Source organism: Manacus candei, unplaced genomic scaffold (assembly GCF_025592945.1).
Source record: "Manacus candei isolate 608988 ecotype Guabito, Panama unplaced genomic scaffold, ASM2559294v1 h1tg000011l, whole genome shotgun sequence".
Lineage (NCBI taxonomy): Eukaryota > Metazoa > Chordata > Aves > Passeriformes > Pipridae > Manacus > Manacus candei.
The window spans coordinates 10,695,375-10,719,233 of record NW_026138059.1 but is presented as its reverse complement, the minus strand read 5'-3'; the positions used below and the strand labels follow the sequence as shown (position 1 = coordinate 10,719,233).

The following is a 23,859-nucleotide window of genomic DNA, read 5'->3' as shown; positions in this document are numbered from 1 at the left end:
TGCATAGGGCATGTTTGCTACCTTGTCCTTGAGCTAAATAGTTTTTTACCAGGATTCACTACCCTTATCCAAATAAACAAAGAAAGTTAGACTTTTCTGCTTATGATGACAATAACCTCCTTCCAGGGACTGGGGAATCAATTTCATTAACAGCTCACAACAACTTCTTTGTATTGAAACAAGTCAGTCTTTTTTTGATTCATTTTCTGAACTGTGTTCACTTAGGTCGCTCTTTCTAATATTTTGCAATCCCTGTTGCTTTCTTCTGAATTTTCTCCATTGCTTCTCAATTCCTCTCAGTTAGGATTTAATCCTCTAATGAAAACCTTAACAGTATTGAACAGAGTGAAACAAGAACCTCTCTGTAGCATACAGGAGATGTCCCTACATCCCCGGCATCTGACTTGCCACTTTCCCAGTGGCATGACTCAGTACTCAGTCATTCAGTGTAACTTTCAGGAATTCTGAAACGCTTCTCCCTCTCTCACTTGTTAACATTTTGTGTTTGAGTGTTTGTCTGAGATTCAGAGGGTAATTTCTGCCATCTCAGACAGGATGTGGGTGGAAGTGGCTAAGTTGAAGACAGCAAGATTCAGAGAGTCTGAATCCCACCATTGCCCAAACATGACAGTCTGGTTCCTAAACAAGAAGACAAGCACAAAAAAACATCCTGCCCTGTGCCCCAGCCCTGACATGGTTCATACCTTGGACAGAGACAAACACCATCTCCACCCAAGGCTTGCCAGTAGTTCAGCTTGTTGGAAGTCCTTAGACACTTGACACAGAGCAAAATGCAGTGGCTATGGAGATTTCTACTGAGCAGCCTGGATGGAGGAGAATGAGCCATACCTCAGATACACAAGTTTGATTTTTATAGATCAGATGCCTTCTTCCTTCTATGGGTAATTTGTTTTATCTTGGCTTGCAATGTCAAGTCCAATAATGTGCGTGTGCCACAATTTAGGATTGCATATACATGGATGATTACACAGCACAATAATCTGTTAAACCACACTAATTTAATGATATGCTAATACATTCACTATTAGATTTCCCCTTTTCTTAAGAGCACGTGATTAAGCATGTGTTGATTTAGCTTGTGATCAACCATATACCACATTTTCTTTGCTTTACTTTTTCTCAAAGGGATATTCTGTCACACCTGAGCTTGATCTCATCTTTCAGTATAACATTTTTCATTTTTTCTTCACTGAATTACATCACATTGAATTTAGAAAGTGTGTCCAGTTTTTTGGGAATCACTGTGAATTTTGATCATATCCTCTATGGAAGCTGTAACCACTCTCAAGTTGATGAATATTATATTTTTTAGTAAACATCAAAGTTATCAATGAAATTTCTGACCAGTACTGAGAGCAGGTTAGATTTTTCTAAGATTGTCCCTTTCTCTCACACTTCAAAAGGCCTTTGGATTTCACAATGGGTTAAGGATATATGTATATTAAAAATAATATTTTCAGCCGCATCAGTTTTAATTTTACAACAATTTTATTTAGAAAATATTTTCCTAGTTTTAAATAAAAATTTTACACTGGAACTGTATCAAAGGCCTTAATGAAGTGCAGATCTATCACAGCTTACTGTTTGTACCTAATTCCTTAGATAAAAACATCCTCTTAGAGAAGAAAATTAAATTGACTGTCATGATAGGATGTTGGCAAACCTCTGTTGCCTAATTTTTATCATAGTATTATCCCCTAGCTACTTATAAATTGCTTGTTTAAAAATTCACAGCAGAATCTGTCCAGGGATTGTGGTAGGGCTGCAATAGGTTATGTAAGGTACTTGTCTACATTTCAAAATTTTCACACTTCAGCTGTGCTGCTGCAGTTAAAACAATAACAGCCTTTCACAAACCCACTGTCAGTGTCTGGGTAGTTCAACTGGAATAAATATGCTAATTCCAGAGCATGTATTCTGCACCTGATTATTTGGTTCAGCAATTGAAATAAAATATGTCACATCTATGCTCCAGCTTTACTTGACCTTACTAGTTCATCGGCAGTGCCTGTCCTTATTTATATGGGTATGCCTATAATTCTAAGGCTGACATGCAACCATCTGTGAAGCTGTTGTACAAGAAACAGCTTGCTTGTTAGTTCTGAGATCCTTTCCAGATTGCAGGAAGGATCACCCTATTTTAGGAAACTCATGGAGGCTAAGAGAGGATAAAAGGTTATTGAAATTTTGCCTGGAAGTGATCAAGACTTTTGTTCTAATATAACAGTACAGAACTGCAATGAGTGATGCTCTATGTCATAACATCTAGTGTTAGGAGACAGACAAAAACAAGCACTAAGTTGCTCTAATGACCCTAAATTTCATTCTCATTAGAACTGCTGATGTATAGCTGAAAAATTTTGAGCCTTCCACAACAGGTATTAAAGATGAATATTCCTTCATAGAAGCAATGAGCCAGCAGACTACTGAAGGTTGAATTTTGTTGGTCTTACTGCCAAGACCTTTCCCAATCTAGCATCATTCATTAAATAAGATGTCAGCTTCCACCTCCAGTTGACTCAGGATGCCAAAATTCACCATCTCTGTGTTGAATTTTCAAACAAACATCTTTCTTGAATTCACTCCCTTCATGGGAAGACATCCCTGAGAGTATCTTCCAACCCACTTCATTATCATCTCTTTTTCTGATGTCTGTAAAACAAATGACAACTGATGGGATTCTGAGATGTTACTCTTCATTTTAATTAATAGGATCTCACTCTTTTCATCAGTTTGTCTCCTGTGTCTGCCTATCTGTTGTTTCTTACCTATTGGTTGGGTTGTAAACTCTTTGTGTTAAGGGAAATATATTCATGTTGTAAATGTACAATGTTGCCTTGGTCCACAGCTAGAGCTTATAAGTGTTACAATAGTATATATAATAAATGAGCAGTAAAAATCCAATGATTCAAGTAGTTAAGCTCCTTTGTATGCCAAACAAAGTCATATTTGTCATAGTATTTCTGGAACCTCCTTTGTTTAGATTCAAGGACTCCACACATCTTTGTTTCATGCCTACCATGATTTTTTCCTAATCAAGAAATGTGGCAAAGTATTGATCAAATTTTCTGCTGAGTTGCTAAAGCCATTCCCAGAAGGAGACTTGTCTGCCCTGGAAGGAGCTGAAAAGAATGAAGGAGGATAGAAGTTCTTTTTGGCTATTCTGTTGCAAACAGTAAAAACACACAGAGAGATGCTCCAGGATTCATCTTGTCAAAACAAATCCATTCAGTTACTTCTGCTCACTAATGACTGCTTACAAATATTTCAGTTATGGGTGTTTTAGAAGCAAAAGAGACTATTATTCTTTCTTTTAATAACACACAATGGTCTGATTCAAAAGCAGTACATGATATTCTATACCTATAGTATTGATGACTATAAATCAAAACACATCAATAGCATTGCATAGCTGATTCTGTTATTTGCCATTTCCTTCAGATTTTATGCGTTTGCCTTTCAATTCAGCTAAAATCCTATAAAAGTTATTTTTAAAAAAATTAATTTCCTCACACTCCAAAGGCTACAAGTCTAGAGTAATAATTTAGTGTTGTCTACAAATCATCTGATTGGAAATGTTGTATTTTAACTAATGCAAAATTTAAAATGTAATAAAGAGTGTACTCTTTTTTTTCTCAAAAAATTTAATTGCAGAATTATTTACAGGAGATGAACATAAACAATACATAAACCAATTGAAAGAGGCAGCTTCATAAAAGAGCCATGGGGCAAAATAGTGAAGCACATTTTCTTACAATCAGCTGGAGGTGAGTAGAGAACCATGAAAAAAGAATAACTCAATAATAAAACAATTTTCAAATATGTCTTCAAAGTAACAAATAACATTCTGGTAAAGAAGATATTACTGAGAAGCGAGAAATTATTGTAGCAATGAAACAACATACTGTACATTCAATTTAGGTATCCTGCATGCTACTAAATAGAATTTATCAAAAGAACCATAAAAGCATGAGAAAGAGAATTACATAAAATAGTTTAATTCTAGTGAAGTGTAGCTTTATACAGATGGTGAATATTTGGCACTCAGTTCATCCTCATTGTTGATACGATTTCTTATGTATATATATATTTATATATATTTATATATACTTTTAATGATAACTAAACAACTAGTTTCCTGGTTCTAACATTCCTTGAAATTCTATAGGAGGCATTTAATTTAGTCCTTAGGCCACACTTGATTATTTTGGCATGTCACTTGGTAAATGAAAGTATGAGTTTTGTCTCTGTACAGAAAATCCTGCACAGCCATAGTGGCTTTTCTTCAGGAAAGAACAGTTCTAGAGCATATAAGCCAGGCTACTTGAAAGGGAATTTTTCTTCAGTCAGGAAATTAATATATAAATTGAACTAAACATTACATACATGCTGAGCCCTTTTAACACAAGATGGCCATACTGTTAAACCTCCAAAGGGGTAAATCAAAGCATGGATATGAGCATGTGGATTCCATGGGTAATTATAAACAAAGCTAGCATTTCTTTGTGAGGACTGCCTGCAGACACTTGAACCTACTACCAAACCCTCTGCTTGATTGCGATCTACGTGAAAGGAAGAACGAGATCGTGCAAAGAAATGATGCACCCACTAACTCAACTGATGAGTCCTTCCTACCTCAGCAGGTCTTGCTGAGTCAGATATTGATCTGAATTATACTGATTCAGATCTGACATTTCTTTCAGGTTTCAGTTTCTCAGCTTTGATTCTAATACAAGTGGGAACAGAACTTAGCCCTAAGCTCTGCAATAAACCATCTCACAAATAAGAAATTTGTATGACAGTTGAGCTTTAGGAATGGGAAATGAAAGAATGGCAAAGGAAGGAGAAGAAAATTCCTCACTTACAGGCTGTGTTGGCAAATAATGACCATATATCCAAATGAGCCTCCCCCTCATTTAAGCTTAGGTGAAAATATTTGTGGTTTTGTACCTAGAGAAGTAAAAAATCCTGTCCAACAAAACCAACTTAGAAAAATAACAATTTGGCCTTAATAAAATATAGAATTAAACTGCCAACTGATGAAAACTGTTCTGTGTTTGCTCAGTCAAAAAGCAAGCCGTGTAGACCTACTAATTTACCTTATCTATGATCTGACTTCAAAAGTCCAGTTCTTTTTGAGTAATGACTGATAATGGGAGAAAAGCTGAGTGTGGAAAGGTGGATCTGTAAACATGAAGTCTTCTTCTGCAATCATTTTTTAAGAAAAGTGATATGCATTTAATGAGAAGACATTTGGAATACATTTTTTTGATATAAAATCATCAAATCATTTATGTTGGAAAAGACATTCAGTTATTAATGACATGGCCTCTTGCAGCTATTGGAATTTTATTTCATTAAGAGGAGCTGAATCAGCCTAAATATGCTGGCCAAATTTTCTTTTGGGCAATGTTCCATCTCAATTTTGGTTTTATACTTGCTGTCCTGAACAGCCTATCATGTAGTTAAACAGCTACAATATTACGCCATTGAGGTAGCTGCATTTCAGAGATAAAGTAAGCAATTTCTATGGATACAGAGGGCTTAATTCCTGACAGGACTCTGTGAGTGCATATGAGTATGCCATAAAACAGCTGTTCCCAAAAAATAGTCCCTGGAGCTGAACACGGTGAATAGTTGCTGGCTGATGGGCCATGGGGCTGCAGTAGGCAAGGAACCTGCCACGGCCGTCAGTGTTGAGGATGAGCTGCAAGAAAGTGGCACAATCTACAGGAACATTCCTGAGTCCAGCTGTCTGGGACCATGGCAATGAAAATTTTTTATATATATAGACATATGTATATGTTCTCTTTCTGTTCTGTGCAGTATGAAATGGTGGCTTCTCTGCTGATCCTGTCCATGCAGAGAGAGGTGTCCCCATTGCTCTGTCATATAAAGAACCCTTAGGGTTAGAGCTGAGTCTCATTAAAGAGCAGTTGCCCAGACCAAAGCACAATTATCATGCCTAAGTCCTGTGCCCCACATCATCCCTCATGTTAGCTGGGCTGGAGAGCAGACCCAGGGAGAGAACAGGGTGTTTGGGGAAGGCCACTTTTGGAGCATGTACCCCAGATGGATCTCTCCTGCTCTCCTGCTAAGAAAGCGGGGGAAAATGCACTTGTGAGGGGAGACTTGCCAGGACTGCTGACCAAGAGGGCTCAGTTGCAGGCGCCATCAGCTCCTGAGCCTGGCGCGGACCAGGGGTCTCCTCCCAGGGAGCTCCTCCACTGCAGGGGCCTCACTGCCATCATCATGAACAGGAAAAGCAGCGATTGTTCTGGAAGGTTAATTTGGTGCTCATCACTCCCTTCCTACTCCCTGGAGAGATGGTATGAGGACTGCCCTCATCTCTGCTTTGCTCAGGTCTTCCTCTCAGTTCAGCTAATCTTTGCTTCTCCTTCAGCACAGGCTCAGATTGTGAGGGTCCTCCCAGGTGCTGGAAGGGTGCTGTGGAAGGGAACTCCCCAGCAGCATGGGAACAGGTGGGAGAACCCCCAGCATCCCGCCATGCTGGGTTACCTGCCCCAGCTGCAGCCCAACCTGGAGTTTGTGTGTTGGCTAGTAAAGTGCTTGGAGATCCTTCTGGATGAAAGGCACTGTATAAATGCGGGTGTCAACCTGTCATACACCAGGAAGCACCTCTCTAGACACATGTGCTGATATTCCTCACCTCAAATGTGGGTGTTATCCCTACATCATAAGATGCTCTAGGAACAGTAATGGGAATAACATTGCTTCACAATTACATCTCTAATGCTGAGGCTTCTGTTTCACAGCTTGACACCTGGAGCTGCCAAACCAGCTTCAGAGCTAAAATTGAAAGCACAAACCAACCCTTGATGGGTGAGCCCCGGTGTGCCCCCTTCCCCCGGTGCCATTGCTGAAATGCTGAGGAGGACATCAAACCCACCGACTGCACAGGGCAGGCTCAAGGCTTTGAACGCAAAAGGCTGAGCTGGGCTGATCTGGAGGCACATTGCTCTAGGAGAGGGGGCCGGGGGGGACTTGCATGGAGAGGGCCTGGGACAGAGTGGCAGTGTTGCCTGAGGTGCCATGGGACCAGGAGCCTCTCAAGGGCACTGCTCCTGCAGGGCACGAGGAGACGGCGGGTCACGTAGGGCACATCACATGTGGCACCATCATGTAGCAGTTACTCCTTTTCCTAGCAAAACCTCCCAGTGACCAAACAGTCCTTCACTTTATACTAGATGGAGTGCTGAAGAAGTAGAGTACTAATTTACTGATACAGCAGGACATGGGGTTATTTCGAAACAAATAATTTCCATTATATGAAATGTATCTTATGTTTGTCTATCCATATTTATGAAATCCACACACTTTCCTATGCACACTTTAATTCCTTCCTGATTGATCTCAAATCTAACATAGTGTCAAGGTTTAAGTATGAATTAAAATATCATTTTTTGGTATTAAACTGTACAACATTTTTAGTCTTAGCATTCTGCCAAAGGTCATTCTAATCAGGTTGACATAAAATAATAAAATACTTCATAATGTACTTCACCAAATTACAAAGAATTTAAAATCTAAAAAGATATACAAAGCAAAAATAAGTATGGCAAATATCAACAATTTTACCAGTCAGAACTTTTTCTTTATTTAAATTTTCTGAATTTTGTTTATTATACTTGTGTTTTACAGGTAATGACTAAATGAACAGGGACATTCTATAATTTTAATGGGTTAAAATAAATATTAGTCCAATTATTATTTAATGAAACACTAGACTATTTTGCTGTATCCAGCTGTTCTGTGTGGGTCTACACCATGAACTCAAAGCAGAAAGTATTCCAGTTCCTATCTTTCTGTTTATTTATGTTTCTCCTATGTTGTTTTTGTAACTGAATTTTACTTTTATGATGTGGGATCAGATTAAAATCGTTCTGGTTAAATGTTTATTATGATGCTACATGCAGTGTTTCTCATGTCATATAGTGAAGCAATCTGACTGATTTATTTGCAACACAAGTATGATAAGCATAATGTTATTTTTCTAAACTAACCAGATATACAATACGTAAATAGAAATGGCTTATTTGCCTTAAATGATATAATTTTACCACAACAATAAGTTAATATATTGCACTTCAAAATGTAATGTGCACAGATAACATATTATCAGATTTTTCAGTAGGCATCTAGTTTACTTTTGATTCTTTCTGGTTGCTGTTTTTTGTTGGTTTTTTGTTGGTTTTTTTTTAAATAATTTTTTTCTGACCAAGGTCTAACAAACAGCAATCATAGATTTCTAAATCTTCCATTGAACATTTTCTCATAAAGGCATGGGAAATGTAAAACACAGACTGCTCCAAGACTGCATCATTAGGCCAGCTGGGATCTCAGCTTATCTGCAATCTCTTGGGTTTACAATTTATCTTCATGAAGTCTGATTGCTAGCAGGATCAGGAACAGCTTGTCTTAATCGCATGACCTGTTGCTGCAGGTGAGAGGGTTCAAGCGAGTAAGGCAAATGTGATTTCTCCTCAAAGTGTACAGGAAAATTAGATGAAACATATCAGCTGTCATATATATATATATGTTGTACAGGTGTGTGTGTTTCTCTTTTAAATTTCTTCAGTCTAGGAAAGACACTGACTTTGGTTTTGTGTGGATATTTCCAATTAGCAGCTCCACTTTAGGATACTAGTTTTCAAGGCTGAAGATGCCAGTGTCTGCATGTACTTCTGTATTTAAAATAGTACAACAACTATAGGAAGTAGCATCAGTATTGTACACTACCTAGGATTCAGCTCTTTCCATAATAGAAAATGCCTTGAAAATGCAAGGGAAGGGAAATATAATGTTTTCATGTATAGAAGAATATTTCAGGGATTTATTCTTTTTTTTTCCTTTTTTTTTTTTTTTTTTTTGCATTCTTGAAGGATATACATTCGTCTTGGTTTTTGCTTCCAAATATAATTTAAGGCTATTTGGTAAAGTATACACCAGATATCAGGCTCAATTTACAGGGGTTTCTTCTCAAAGAAACTTCTCAAAACTTCATCTCTAAAGATTCGTATCTTGAAGCCAAGCATGCTTTATCATCTGTGCTCCAAAGACAGAAGTCATGCTTAATAACATACACTGTAGGAAAAAGAGAAGGAAAAAGAAAAAAAGCAAACAAAAGAAAACAGATTTGAAGCAATGTCAGATCTGCATAACCTACAATACTTCATGTTTTCAGTCATCCATCAGGCTGCAAGGTGTGTGGGATTCGTATTTAAAGTGCTCAACAGGTGAAGAACCAAAGTGCTCAAGTATAATTAAATAGTTGTTCTGCCTATGGCTAAATGCATTGCATTTGTTAAAGCAGGTAAACAGGGAATGGGGCTGTTTGTCTCACTGGGTTCACACTGTTTTGACCTAAAGTTGTGTTCAGTAAGATTCAAACCTTGGAACTGGGGGCTGCAGGTTACTCATCTTATTGCGTCTTCACCTGAAGACTTTTAAGTGCTGGATTGCTCAGTTGGCTCTGGAAGGTAGGTGAAGTGGAATAATTCTGTCTTAATTTGTTTTAAATTAAAGCCTCTTGGCTGTGGAAGTTGCCACTTCTCTTCTGACAATGTGAGGCTTGAAAATATATTCTTTTCCTTATATTTCCTGGCTGGAAATCACTTATCTCTTGAGTCATGTTTTTTTTTCTATGTCTGAAGCAAGCAAGAAGTTTATTCTTGCCATAAATGATACTGCATAGAAAAATAGTTCTAAAAAAAAATACAACTGTAAACCACAGTTCACCTTTACCTTAACATAACCATTTAAACTTATATATACTTACCACTCACATTCATATTTCTTAAACTGTTTACAACATCACAACTGGCATTTTAAACAAGCAAGATTTTCTGTTCTCAAGGATACCCTGGAAACTCAATTGTTATAACAATTTGAGAGTTTTAAATAGTACATGTAGCACGGCTCTTGAAATGAAAGAGAGAAGGTTTATAAAATAAATGTTAACATGTAAAAGAACTGTTAAAAATGCAATGAGTGTTCCAAAGGAGCGAGTATAACTTTTTCTTTACACATCTTACTACAGAAGATCTAACTTTTTAAGGCTTCTGTTTTCCTTTCACCCATCATTCAAGTCCTCTTGCATTACAATTTTGCTTAGGTTTCAGAGTGTCGTTATGCTGCTAACAGCAAATGTTTCTTAGTGGACATTCCCACCACCACCAGACTTGTATGCTTCTTAGCTTCTGATGAACTTTGGAGTTTTAGTGGCTGGGTATCCCTGTTCATCTCCAGAAACTTGACATGAGATGAGACGCCTAATGTTATTTTGCAGTAACAAAGATGAAAAGAGTGGCAGAGCACATGGGTAAATATGTTAGCTGGGTTCTAGGAAAAGAAACTGGAGGTCAAAGAGATAAATGGGTTCTTTCTTTCCTGCTCTTTACATTTGTAGCACCTTCTACTTGGATTAGCTAATGCCTCTAGTGAATGGTGAGATGCACCCATTTATAGTTTGTAATTCTTATCCCTAATTATCACACATTTTATAAAAATATAAATAACAAAAAAGTAAGCTGGGTTCCATCTCAAGAGGTGTTTCTTGTTGTCCTCTGAGAATATATTGGATAAGTCAGGTCTTGACAAGCCCTATCCATTGTAGCTGATTGTAAGTCAGACAATACAAAAAGAAGTCATTCTTGCGGTGAGCTCAGCAAATTCTGAGGAAATCAAAAGCATTCCACTGTGCTTATGGCACAAAGAACACAACAGCAAGGGCATATTTAGTGGAGAGAATGAGACAAAAATTACCAGGTAAGTGACAAACTGTACAAGCATTTTTTTTAAAAAAGGAACTCTGCAGCATTCTGTCTTTAAAGCCGTGTTTGAGCCTCTGGGATATAGATCTCGATGCTGTCTGCACGTTCTGTGGCTGAATTCTGCCGGAAAGAGGCTGCTCGCTTGGCAGCCATCAGCCGTCTTCTAGCTTCTTGTCGCTGTCTGTCGGGTAGGTCCAGAGATTTCTCTCTTGTGATAGGGAATTTTCCTTTTGGGGGCTTCTTTGGTACAGGAGGAGGAATCTTTCTTTCTTCCTGCAATAGGGCATTAAAACCAAGGGTGAGTTGTATGCAGAAGGTACTTGTCAGCAGAGCATGCACATTGAAGACATGAAATGCAAAATACTGATTACATACATCAAGCATGCTCAATTTGTGCTTGCCCATCAGCTGACTAATGGATTACATGAACAGCTATCCACACTAGGGACACTGACAAAACCCCTTTTGACAACCATTACACATTCTGCAGTCCTGTGCCTGAAAAAGGACTGCGCTTCCTTGTACTGTCCTTGCAGGTATCGGCACATGCAATCTGCATACCTCACTTTCATATGGATTTGTTTAATTTTAGCTGACACATTATTACACTCATAAACAGAAACACACACTGGCTCTCCAATAAGAATTCAGCGCATCTGTGTGGTCTGATCAAGTGAAAAGACTCTCTAAGATTAGCAGGACAGGATTTTGGATGAAATTAATCATACTGAGTTTAGCCTCAGCTGGATATGAGATAGCAGCTGTGTGTATATGTCTATTAGTTTAGTTTCCTCCATAAATTGCTAAATGGAAACATTCAAGCTCCAACTAGAGAGAGAACATTGGGCTAATTATTCTGCTTGTCAGCCTAGACCATTTTGAAGAAAATTATTCTGAAGAATTATCAAATTATAAAGTGAAAGTCAGTAGATTTTGTTACCAAAGTATCTGTAAATTTCTCTGCAGGAGTTAAATCAAGAATTGTTTTGAAGTATGAAATGGATATTTTACTCAGTTTAGAGACTGTGAAATGTCATATGAGGGCCTTAAAAAGATACTGTAGAATCAAGGAATTGTACAGTAGTTTAGATTAGAAGAGATGGATGTCTGGAGGTGATTTCACACAATCCTTATTTAAAGCACATTTGAAATTAGATGCAACTTCGAAGTTAAAACAGGTTTTTAATGTCATATTTAATACTGGACTACATAACCCCAAAGATGGAGACTCCACAACTTCCCATGTTTATTTATGATTATTGTGATTGATCTTTTTGCTATATAATTTCTTAAAATAATGGTAGTAGTACAGAGTATGGGCTGTTCCTTATGGAGAACACAGTTAATTTGATGCACAGCAGGATTCAAATAATACAAAAATTGAACTGATACACCTATGGTTTACAGACTCTTCATTGTTTGGTCTTTAAAAAAAAAAAAAAAATTCTGAATCTACTACCAAAATGCAGTAGCCAAGACTAAATAACTAAGGTCATTTAAAAACATAGTTCTATATTAAACAGGAACAGTGCAGCAGCCTAAGATGCTATTCCCCATGATAGCCAGCTCTTCCAGTCTTTATTTTCTCTATTTCCTGTTTTCAGCCAGGAACATAAGGGCTCCATTCCTCTTGTTCCATCTTTTATTTTTTTTCCACTTTTAGTTATTTCCCTCTTAGGAACATCACTGTTGCTGTCACTACAATAATTTCTTACTTCCAGTTGTCACTAGTAAGCAAGAGTTGCAAACTCACCATCCACCAACCCGTTGGCTGAAAATTAAAATCCAAGAGGAGCATGAAGAAATGAAAAAGTTGTCAAAATGCCTCCTAATTCCTCCCAAACCAAACAAGTATTCACCTGAGGCCAACAGTACTGACTCAAACCAAATGCTGTTTTCATCTGACTGATACAATAATCAGCAAGGATAGCGGGATAATCAGGGTAAGGGATGGAGATCTAGAGAGGGGAAAGGCAGTTTCAGAATTACACTGCTTTAATGGGCAATTTGCCAACTTTGCTTTGTAAGCATCACAGTGGGGCATCTCCCAGATGGTGGAGTTGCAAGGCAGAAATGTGGGCAGTTTGCCAACAGCACTCTTTGTTCCCCAAATTTTTGTGGGCTGAGCTTTAATATGACCTGCACCATGTTTTGTCATATGCTTACATCTCATTTCTGTTCTAGTATCAGTTGTGTCGTGCAGGTAGGGTTAAACACTGAAGTGCTCAGGTCTGGGCTGCCCCAAATGTAGCAGAGTGCCAAGTTTACTTTGTTTGAATGCTTGGGCTATTGTCTTCAGTCTGAATTAATATGAACATATTTCAGTTCTAGCCTTTAGAATGTGAATCGAAATATTTTGAACAAAAGTGTTACGGAGTGAACTAATTTAGCAAACCCCATTTTATTTCTTATACAATTCAGCTCAACATTGTTAAAAAGACTAATCTCCTCACATCTGATGGAATTTTCCATGTAAAAATTGGGCCATGCCAATTAAATACTTCCCAGGGTTAGAAGCCTATCATGTTTCATTATTATATTTAACGCAAGGAGACTGCAGGACTACAAATGGGGAGTAAATGGTCTGCTTACCTTCCTTTCAGGTGATTCTATTATTTTCCATTCATTGAGTTTCAACTGGTGCAGTTCATCAAACTTCATGCTGACGTCTTCAATTGAGAGCTGCAGTAAGTCCCAGAAACCTGCTAGGTCCTGGGAAGTTGGTCTCGGCATGGCACTCGGGTCCTGTCAGGAGCAAAGGAGAGAATATGAATAGAACAGGAGGCTTTACAGAGTGTGCATTGAGGCAGGAAAGGCATCGTGCCAGATTACATTTCTGCAGCGCTGCTCAGTGCTAAGGCCTTTTGCACTTTACAGCTGGGAGCTGTGACTGGAAAGTTGTGCCTCCTACACAACCCAGAGATGAATGAGCTGGATGTCACATGCAAGCCTTCTTGAATTTGTGGCATGGGAAGTTCCTTACACCATATGCTGTGCTGACCTGCATTTCTAAAACGGAACAAGCTGACAGCCTCTGCCTGCTGATTATTAAAGGGAAGGGGAACGTGGTTTGTATTCCAGGCAGCTTGAAGTCTTTCTGTTTAAAAATTGCATTCACGATAGCTGATTAGAAGACAAAACGTTATCACAAAGACTTGTCAGCTTATGCTGAACTCAATGTTTACATTGGCTTGCATTTTCAAATGTATACATGAGGTATGAAATTTTGATGGGGATAGTAGGATTTTGTTCTCCAGGGAGCTGAATCACACAAAGGAACTGGGAAGGCATTGCCACCAGGTACTGCAATTAAGCGGCTCTGTGTGCACAAGACTTAATGGAGCAAACACTGGTCATAACAATTAGCAAGATGACCCTCTATTTGATTAATTAGCTGCTGCTGCTGGATAAAAATTGCAATACAAGGTGGTATGCAGACTTTTAACCCTGTGCTTTCTGAGCATTGGTACTAGAAGATAGCTTTGTTGGTTTAATGACATAGGGTTTAATTGGTAAATATGTCTGTGAAGGTAGAGGAGAGATGCCCTTTTCCTTCCAGAGCAGGAAGAAGCCATTAAGATGGTCTAAAGAATGGAGCTGAAGAGACAGAATCAAAACCAGGCCAAGGGGACTCTGGATCTCCCCATTCCTGGGAAAAAGCTGTAATGACTAGTTTACTGTGCTGGTATCACTGCTGTTATTGCTGATGCAAGGCTCTGTGCCCCACCTTTTACAAATCTAGTGGAGACAGGCATTTTAGATATTAAATACAACATGTAGTGTTACCCATACCTAGATGTCTTTTGGAATCTGGGCAAAGAACAACTTAGAAGTCTTCTTCACTAGAAGAAAGTCTCCTTTTCATAGGCAGCTTCAGGGATTTAACAGAACTGGCCATATAGATTATACCAGACTTCTGGGAAAGGTTGCAACTCCAGAGAAGTGTTTACTGAAAACTACTTCACTGGATAGATCCCAATTTACTAAAAAATGGTTTAAAATTTATGTCAGTGGTGTTAGTTACTCTACAGAGGTCAATATCTCAGGCTTTAAGAACCAACTCTTTGTGTGAAATTTGTGAGGATGGTCCCACATCAGCATATCTTGTCTTGCAATCTGTTCTCTCCAGCCTGGTCTCCTCAGTCCCTCTTCCCCGTTTCCTACAAACAGCCAGAAAATGATGACACCCATTGCAAGGCCACTGCCTTCTGAATCAAAGCTAATTGCTGTTCTGTACCTTTGTGCTCCCCACTCTGCTCATGGTATTTGCTAAGACCAGGTCTCCAGCGTGGCTTTTGCAGAGGGCTGTGCCATGTGTAGTCTGGACACAAGAGGGCTGCCTCCTGCTTCATACAGATCCACAGTTCACAAATAAATGCTGGCACAAATGAATACTATTACAGCTAACTAAGTTTTGAAAAGATTGGCTTAAACCTGCTTCTTCTCAGAAGCTGCTCATTAATTTGTATTGTACTTGGAATTCAGCTTTGCAGCCTTCCTTCTAAATGAAGCCTAAACCAAGCAACCAGTACCTAGCTGGTGCTTGAGCTGCTCTGTTTTTGTCTGCAACCATGACATACTGAGCAAGGATCTCACTAGGTGAGCAGGATCTATGCTGACAAGAGAGTATGCAGGAGGACACTTCAAGGTAAAAAAACTGGGAGTTACAAGAACTAATGTGAATAATCTAGAAGGGAGTAGTTATTAATCAGTAATAGGTTTTTTTCCAAGTAGTGGGAACAGTATACATGTAGCAGATAGCCAGCCAGATTTGTAAATAAAACTTCATCGAAGCTTAAATTTTTGTAAATTTACCTTAAATTAGGGTCTTTGATAAGAGGTCTTAACCCAGAGTGTAATCAAATGTGCCCCTTAAAGTTCCCATGAGCCTTTAGAAAAGTCCACAGGAGATAGGTGAGTTTCCTGGTTAAATTTCAGTTTGAGTAAGTATATTTCTCTTCTTAAACCGTTGCTGCCTTTTGAATTGGCAGAATTAAATGCTGTTGTTCTTTGTCCTACATTTATGCTTATAGATGCTGAACACTGTCATAGGAACCGCTGTGTGGCAGCCCTGTACGTGTTGGATGTTTTCAAGAAAAGGAACTCACTGGCTGGCAACATTCCCGTGGGGCACCGCAATGCTGCCTTAGGAGCATATGGAAAGCCTGCTGTGGGTATACACTAAGTGACTATTTAGCAACAAACTCTATCATTAGGAATAGGAAGAAAAGCCTCCAAATATGAATGACCTAAAGTCCACTCTTGCAGTTGCTGTTTTCTTCAGAGCCCATTACTGGTTTAATGAAACTGAAGAATATTCAGAGTCTAAATCTCCAGAGTGGGATAAAGTTGCTGTTATGGAGTTCAAAGGTTTATTATCCAAATAAGAAAGAGAGACGTAAAATCTTGCCAGCTTTCTGGTCATGCTGTCTGCAAAGCTGTAGATTTCTCCTTTGCAGTAATGAATTGTTCTCACTTCCAAATAGCTGACAGCCGTGCTGAGCAGGAATTGCATTTGCTATCACAGTAATGCTCTCAGCACAAGTGCTGGGCCCACTTGAAGATAAATGAAGTGGAGTGGAGGTTAGGCTCTCCAAATCTTAGTTTGCATAGCTTAATCAGGTAATGGAGGGCATTTTTAAATTTGCAGTGAGAAACTTTTAGACAGTGATGATTCCTTCCTTTTTATATGAAACAAATTACTAGATAGAGAGCACACGATGTATTTGATAATACAGACGTGGTCATCTGCTTGCCTGACTTTGTATGTTTCCTCTGTCATTCTGTAACAGCTATTAAAATTCTTGTTTTGACAGTGTCTTTGAAGTACATAATTGGATTCTTTCCTAATGAGGACCATATATCTTATTATTTTCTATCAGAAGGTATGACTTTTTGGCATGACTTTTTCAGTAATATTTGATTTCAGTTTCAGGAATTCTGAATGTTTAACTTTATGGATGGAAAGTAGCAAGTAGGTCTTTGCAGAATGGATGTTCTGCCTTAAAAGTTATGGGGCAAATGCCAACACTCAAATAAAAGCATCTAACTAGATGTATAGGTCATGTCTGCTGTCATGCACGCAATAGAATTCTGCTCTTTCAATATATGAGGTGTGGGGACAGTCAAAAGGAGAAAGTTACACTTGATATTTGAGTGTTCTCAAAGAAAGGTGTTCTACCACCAACTGTAGCTAGAAGAATTACGTTCTTCTATTGATTAGTATCATCTTGCCGCAATGTTTGTATCACTGATGGCTGCTGTCATATTAATGAAGATAACATTTAGAATTGAATTAGTCTCTAATGAACTTCAAGAACAATAGCAGTAACTCTCATAAGTAATATACTGCATCTGTTCCTTTAGCCCTAGGACATCTTATATATAATTGGCAATGCAAATTATGCAACCCAATTTTATGAACATTATGTATATCTCATTTCCAAGATCAGTCCTGTTTTCAGGTAGGTAGAAGGCTGGATCATGTATTCTACACTATTCTATTTTACTATTCTCCACTTACTGTAATGTGAAAATTTTCCCCTTTCTTACCTGAAATATCGTTGCTATATTAGGGTATTACAAAAATAAGCCATAATATTATGTCTCGGAAAACTTGCATTAGTTCCCTTTTCATTTTCTTTTCTTTAATAAAGATAGCAAAAAGAGAAAAGACAAAATCTAATCAGACTGAAATTACTGGAATTTCATATTTGCTTTGAAAAAAAATGTACTAGCACCATACTTAAGGATAAAGTTTAAAGAAGGGGAGCAATAAGACAAAACGTGGGACATGAAAATAACATTTCAGAATGCTACTGTTGTTGTTTGTGAAGTAAAAATAATAAATTCTAAAATTCTGTGGACAAATAACCTTAAACTCTGGAAGAACAGCCAGGCATAGTGACTTACCAGATTTTGCTGACAAAGCCAATAAAATTGCTGGAATTTCTGAGACATGAGGAGCTGAGCACTTCCAACAGCACTTCGGATCTTACCTAGAACTAAACACACAGACAGATTATTACCAATAAATGGGTTTTGGCAGTAAATGCCTAATCCAGCTCAAAAATATGTCGCTGAAATTCCTGTTTATTTTATAAGGGAAATAAATATTTGGGTTTGTTGCTTGTGATTATGCACATAAAATATTTTTTAAAAAGACTGAGATATAAGAAAGCTGAGTGGCACCTTGATGTCAAAGGGAGCTTTACATGTACCTTACATAATATCCTCTGGTTCTGCAATCTCAAATTATTTCACTCAGTTGTGTGGATGATCCCTGGGTGAACTCTCTTTATCCTATTGTTCTGAAGTTAATACATTAAACTGTAATATAACATACTCCTACCATAAGGATGAGATCCTCAGAGGAATTACATCTCTGAGACATGTCTTGTTAAACCCATTAGGAGTTACAGGTTGTCTACCAAGGAAAATACACAAAGTCCTCAGCACAGGAGCTTCAGAAAAAGTGGGACACAAGATGATACTCCAGGACTTTGCTGAATCAGGATCAGCCCCCATGGATATGTTGGTATTTCCCCACTGTCCATTTACAGTGTGCATAAGCACTGGGGAAAGGGACCAAACTCATTTTATTTGACTTTGTTTCCAAGAGTCATCTGTCTAAATTAAAATTTCTGAATACTCTATAATCAGTGATCTGAGCTCGTCAGCTTAACCATGTTAGGCACTTATTTTTAGATGAGCTGAATTTCTTCCTGGAGATGCCTCTGTCTTTCTATTGACTGTAGTGCCTAGGGGTACTGGCTTATTCCTAAGAAACTAAATCCTCCTGACTCCCACAGTTGCTGGGATATATACTATACTTTGGTAGGTAGCACCATGCTTTCCTACACCTCCTTTCTACATATCCTTTCCTACACCTCCTTTCTACATATCCTTTCCTACACCTCCTTTCTACATATCCTTTCCTACACCTCCTTTCTACATATCCTTTCCTACACTTCCTTTCCTCCACATCCATCTCTGTGATGAAAATGTAACACTTCAAAAAGCATTTTAAACTGTGGTCTCAATGGAAGGCTGATTTTAGCTGGAGAATTTCCAAATCTTTTTGTTAAAGATATAGAGAGGTGAAGTTAGGGTAGACAGCAATTATTTTGACGTATTTTACTTATATTTGGGGAAACCAAACTGATAATTCAAACAGAATGGAGAGGGGGGAATGAAGACACAATAGTACAGCAGAACTGATCTGCAGCCCATGATAAAGGAAACATTAAACTCCAGTAGGGCTTAACATTTTGTTGTTATTTAGAATAAGTACAGGACGGCATGTGAAACCAGGATCTTGGTAGTAGATTTTACATTTTAATACTGCTTTCTCTAGACCAGTGAAACATCTGCTCACCCACAAGTAGCAGCAAGAGACAATTTGAAAGTTTTGGGCTCCAGTTATAAACTCAGTAACTTTCAAAGCATGTGTTAATGTGTAGAGCTGTTGTTCTCAAAATCTATTCCATTTTCTGTTGGATAAACAGTACAACTGTGCCACAATACTAAACTAAACAGCAATATACAGAATTCATCAGTCCTGTGTGACATCCATTATGAAAGGGTGAAGTGGTTCAGGGCTTCATGAGTAATTCACTGGGGTTTGTTTTTGTTTTGTCAGCCAAATGAAATAAAGCATTTTAATTGGTTTGGGTTTTTCGATCACCAAACCCCTCACTTTCCTCTAATGCATTATTGGCATACAGAAAAAATGTTTTGAGTGTTAAAACCTGGACAAACATACAAAAAACTAAATAAAAAAGTAATATTTCATTTAATCTGAAATAAATTGCTTTAATTTGGTTCCCAGCACTTTTAATAAAGGTGATGAGTTCTGTGACAAACATCCTGTATCCTCCTTTTTTCTCTTGGCGCTCTGTAGCTCAGGGCATTAGACAAACTCCCAGTATGGGGCCAGAGTTCCTTCTTTTCCAGGATGAGGAATTGTGCTGTAGCAGGTCCCTGACATTGCCTATTTCATGCTATGTTCAGCTGTTCACTGGGCAGAAAGAAAGTAAGATGATTCCATAGGCTGATGGTTGTGCTTATCAGTGAATACAGTTCAGCTTTAGTTTCTCTGCTGAATTTTATAGTTCATAGCTCAAATAGCTATGAACTCTACTCACATAGCCTGAGTAAGAGGTATTGGTTGTAGACCTACTGTAAAAAGTAGATCCTGACATAATCTATATATGTCTGATATTTTCTAGTGAATCTCAAAGTTACCCCAACCCCCATATTAAATAAGCATTTATTTTATCTTCATTACCCTGAAAGATCATGTCAACAAGCAGTAGTGATTTATAGCCCAGTGCAGAATTTTTGTGTGATACAAATCTGGCAGGGATGTAAGACTGGGCTAGTTGCATGTGTCACTGAGTCACAGTGCTGAATACACATGTATAATTACAGCCCCAGCATTTACTAAAGATCTAACTCTATTTCCATTTTAATAAGTAAATCAGACGTAATAAAACATAGAGGTTAGAATCCCTAATATTCATGCTACTCTACTTTGCTTTAATTAAATTAAAGTATTAAAACACTTCAACTCATAATCTTTAGCACAATATTAATAGACATCCAAAGCCTTGTTATTAATTTCATGCATTGGGGAATTATTCTGATGAGTGCAGATTGATTATCTCCATGAAAGAATGATGAATGTTAGAGACTGGAGAGATTGAGATGTTTGGTGGTGCCTAGAAGATTTTTCTTGTAAATAAATGATGATAAAATCTACCAACACGCATAAATAGATACAATTTTTATATCATCCATATACCTACCACCATTAAGATAATATTATATTTGCCCAAATATCAGGAAAGAGTCACTCAACCTTCATTCTGCTCCCTGCCTGTATGAAGCACTCCATTTCTGCTATATGGTCCTGTATGACTTCTGCTCTGAACGTACACAAAATGCTGGCCGGGACTTCAATAAAAACAGACTCAGGATTTACATCTTGGTTAGAGATTGTGTAAATTGCACAATTAATACAATAGTGTCTTATCCCTTGAAGTAATCATGTTACAAAATTGCTAGTATTATATATGTGTGGAATTGCTTGAGAAATTCTACAAAATCTTGTAATCAAAAATTATTTCATATCACAAAGGTAAAGGGGGTAGATGTCTATATTGATGAAACCGATTATAATCTGATTTTGTAACTCTACTTTTGACAGGTTAAAAGCTTTGCTCAGTTGTGCCACTGCTATACTGGCAGTGAGAAACTAGTAACAATCAATCTGCTTCTGGCATTCGTTACTGTTTATTTAAATGACGTGTTTTAATTTAAATTTTCATTCCATTTTTCCCCCTCTACCTGTAAATAAATTGCTCCACAAACAACCTAAGAAAATATGCCTAGAAAAAAAAATTGGAACTGGCAGTTAGTTCATCCTCCTGACTCAAAGTAGGGCATGACATTTGTCTAATCTTTAAACCTAACTTAGTAATCTTTAGAAATATCTTTTTCACTATCAACAGAGCATGTCAGCACAAAAAAAATATATAATGTTCAGATGGCATTTTAGGACAACACAACCTCCAGCTGGCAGTGCTCTGGATGTTAGTTAGGACAATGAAATCCCTGTGCACCAAGTGGGACTTGCTGCAAATTTGCTATTTACTTCAACAAAGCTGAGTTCACAGATGAGAAAATTTCAGCAGAACAATAGAAATTATAGGAGGAATTCTTGGATTCCACACTATAGGACTTTACAGACTGTTTCAGGACAATTAAGACATTCTTTAGTCATTCACAACACTGCAAATGTAAATTTCAGCAGTTCCTGAAGGATAGGTTTGTGAAAAGCATTAGAAAATTATGTCAGTAATTTCTCTTTGACTAAAGGATAACCCATATTTGGTCAAACACCTAAGAAAGCTTTCGTGGATAATTAATTGATGAATATACTAAAATAAATTGGTTGTGAGGGTTTTTTTGTTGGTTTTTATTTCCCCCTCTCCTCCCCCCTCCCCAAATTATGAGAGATTTAACTCTGTATTTTCTTTTACTATTCAGCCTTATTAAGTAAAGCCTTTGTAGTACTGTGGAAATATCAGCCAGAGGATTAGCAAGGAAAAATCCAGCATCCATTCATGGAATGAAGGGGAAGGGGAGAGAAGGGTGATACTTTGCTCTCTCACTCTCCCTAATACCTTTATTTGTTTCCCTGTTAGAGATCACTTTACCATGTAGCTATGCCAGCAGAGCTCCCAACCATGGTGCAGAAGATACCAGCAAAACAACTTTTCTGCTGGCATAGTCTATACTGTAGTTAATTTTTGAGCCTATATTAGTGTTTTTATGTGAGAGTAAACTGTGCAGCTGTTCTCCATAATGAAGTATTTCAGAGTTCAAGCACTAAGTGGCACTAAGAAGCCCAGGAAGTCATCTTCCCTCTGCCAGACCTTGCCCACGAGCTGTGGGCAGGGACTGTGGCTCCCCCCTGGCTGGCCTGCTCTCCCCCTCCCTGAGCTGCTCTCCCCCTCCCTGAGCTGCTCTCCCCCTCCCTGAGCTGCTCTCCCTGCTGCCATCACCGGAGGCAGAGTCCTGACCTTCTTGGTCTTCAAGAGCTTTGTGACAGTTGAGTGTTTTTCTTGTCATCACCTACACACCAGTAATAGCCAAACACAATTTTCACGGTGTAAAACTGAAACTCCAGTCAGCACCCATGAGAAACACATATCATTGCTTGCAGGCACCCTGCTAGTGCAAATGATCAGATGACTAACCCTGGGAACAGTTACAGCCACATATCTATCTATATTTATCTATAGATCTACATCTGTATCTCTATTTATCTATCTACCTATCTATCTATCTATCTATCTATCTATGTTATATTAAACACTTAGAACACAAGTAATTGCCCCTACAAACAATATATGAACTTTGCAGAGACTTCAAAATATAACTCATGGCAACTGACCAAACAAAAAAATTCTGTGAAAAGAAAGAGAGAGAAGTTATTTTTGCTCCAATGATTATTTTCTCTTTTTCTAAGACCTGATGAGTGAAGTTCTTAAAACAGCATTATAAGACAAAAGCTACAGTGAAAGAACAAATCAATACAGCAATCAGACAGCTCTCGGTGATCTCGGAACTATTGTGTTAAAGCCAAAAATGAAATTGTTTTCTAAAATGCAGTTCTATTTTAACTCTTCCCGTGTTTAAAATGAAACAGAAGTGGTATCATAAGGACAGCCTTCTCCCATGAGATGCAAAGCTATATTTGGTCTTCAGGTACAATTAATACACCCAGGCTAAAAAGAAATTATTCAGCATTAAGAATGACAGTTTGAATGTGCAAACCTTGCTGTGAAGTGTTTTGGGAATAGTAGCTCCTGCTGGAAGATATTTATTCGCTTTCGACTTGGCCATTTTTGTGTATTTTCTTCAAGGAACTGACAAACATTTAAAAAAATCAGATCCATTTCATGCTGGGATATCATTAAACTTAAGTTCTTGTGGATATATACCTTATAAGCTCCGTAGCTCAAACTGGGGATAAAAAATGTGCTAAAGACTCAACAGAAAAAAAATTATTCACACTGAATTTTTAAAATGCTGTGAAGCTCATTCTCTTGGTGAAATTAATTCTTTGAAAACTTCCTCTTACTTGATCTAAGCATTGCTAGGTGAAGGGATACCATTTCAAAGATAATGTAATTTGAAAATTATTTCAGGAAGGTCTCTTGAAATGAGTCACATAAAATGGAAAATTGGAACTTTGGGGTTTACTTTTGACAATCAGCTGAACACAAACTTCCATTTTGGATATGCTACATAGACCTATTCGATAATAACTTCTTTATTAGGGAGGCCAAAATGTTCCCCCAAATGCAAGTAACTAACTCATTTTTGTTAGTTTGATAAAGGGATTTTAAAGGTCCATTTCAGTTGTGTTTTATCAACTCTCTATCAGGGAATTGCTCTTTTTCTTTTTTTTCCCCTCTTTTTTCTCTTACAGATTAGAGTTCCTCTACAGATGGGGAAACAAAATCCTGATATT

At 37.9% G+C, this 23,859-nt stretch overlaps 1 protein-coding gene across 14 annotated transcripts in view; it reads right to left on the bottom strand.

Annotated features, from left to right (window-relative positions):
* Nucleotides 1-3,656: 3,656 nt before the first annotated feature.
* DLGAP2 (DLG associated protein 2) overlaps nt 3,657-23,859 on the bottom strand; it is a 455,335-nt gene continuing 435,132 nt past the window's right edge. For 13 of the 14 annotated variants that reach the window (XM_051778092.1, XM_051778093.1, XM_051778086.1 and 10 more), the window contains 4 exons: nt 17,727-17,818; nt 13,407-13,559; nt 12,568-12,585; nt 3,657-11,087 (listed from right to left, as the gene is read on the bottom strand). In XM_051778092.1, coding sequence (XP_051634052.1) covers nt 10,869-11,087; nt 12,568-12,585; nt 13,407-13,559; nt 17,727-17,818 — 482 coding nt within the window. In that variant the 3' untranslated portion in view covers nt 3,657-10,868. The remainder of the gene's footprint in view (nt 11,088-12,567; nt 12,586-13,406; nt 13,560-17,726; nt 17,819-23,859) is intronic. The other variant, XM_051778087.1, reaches the window with a different exon arrangement.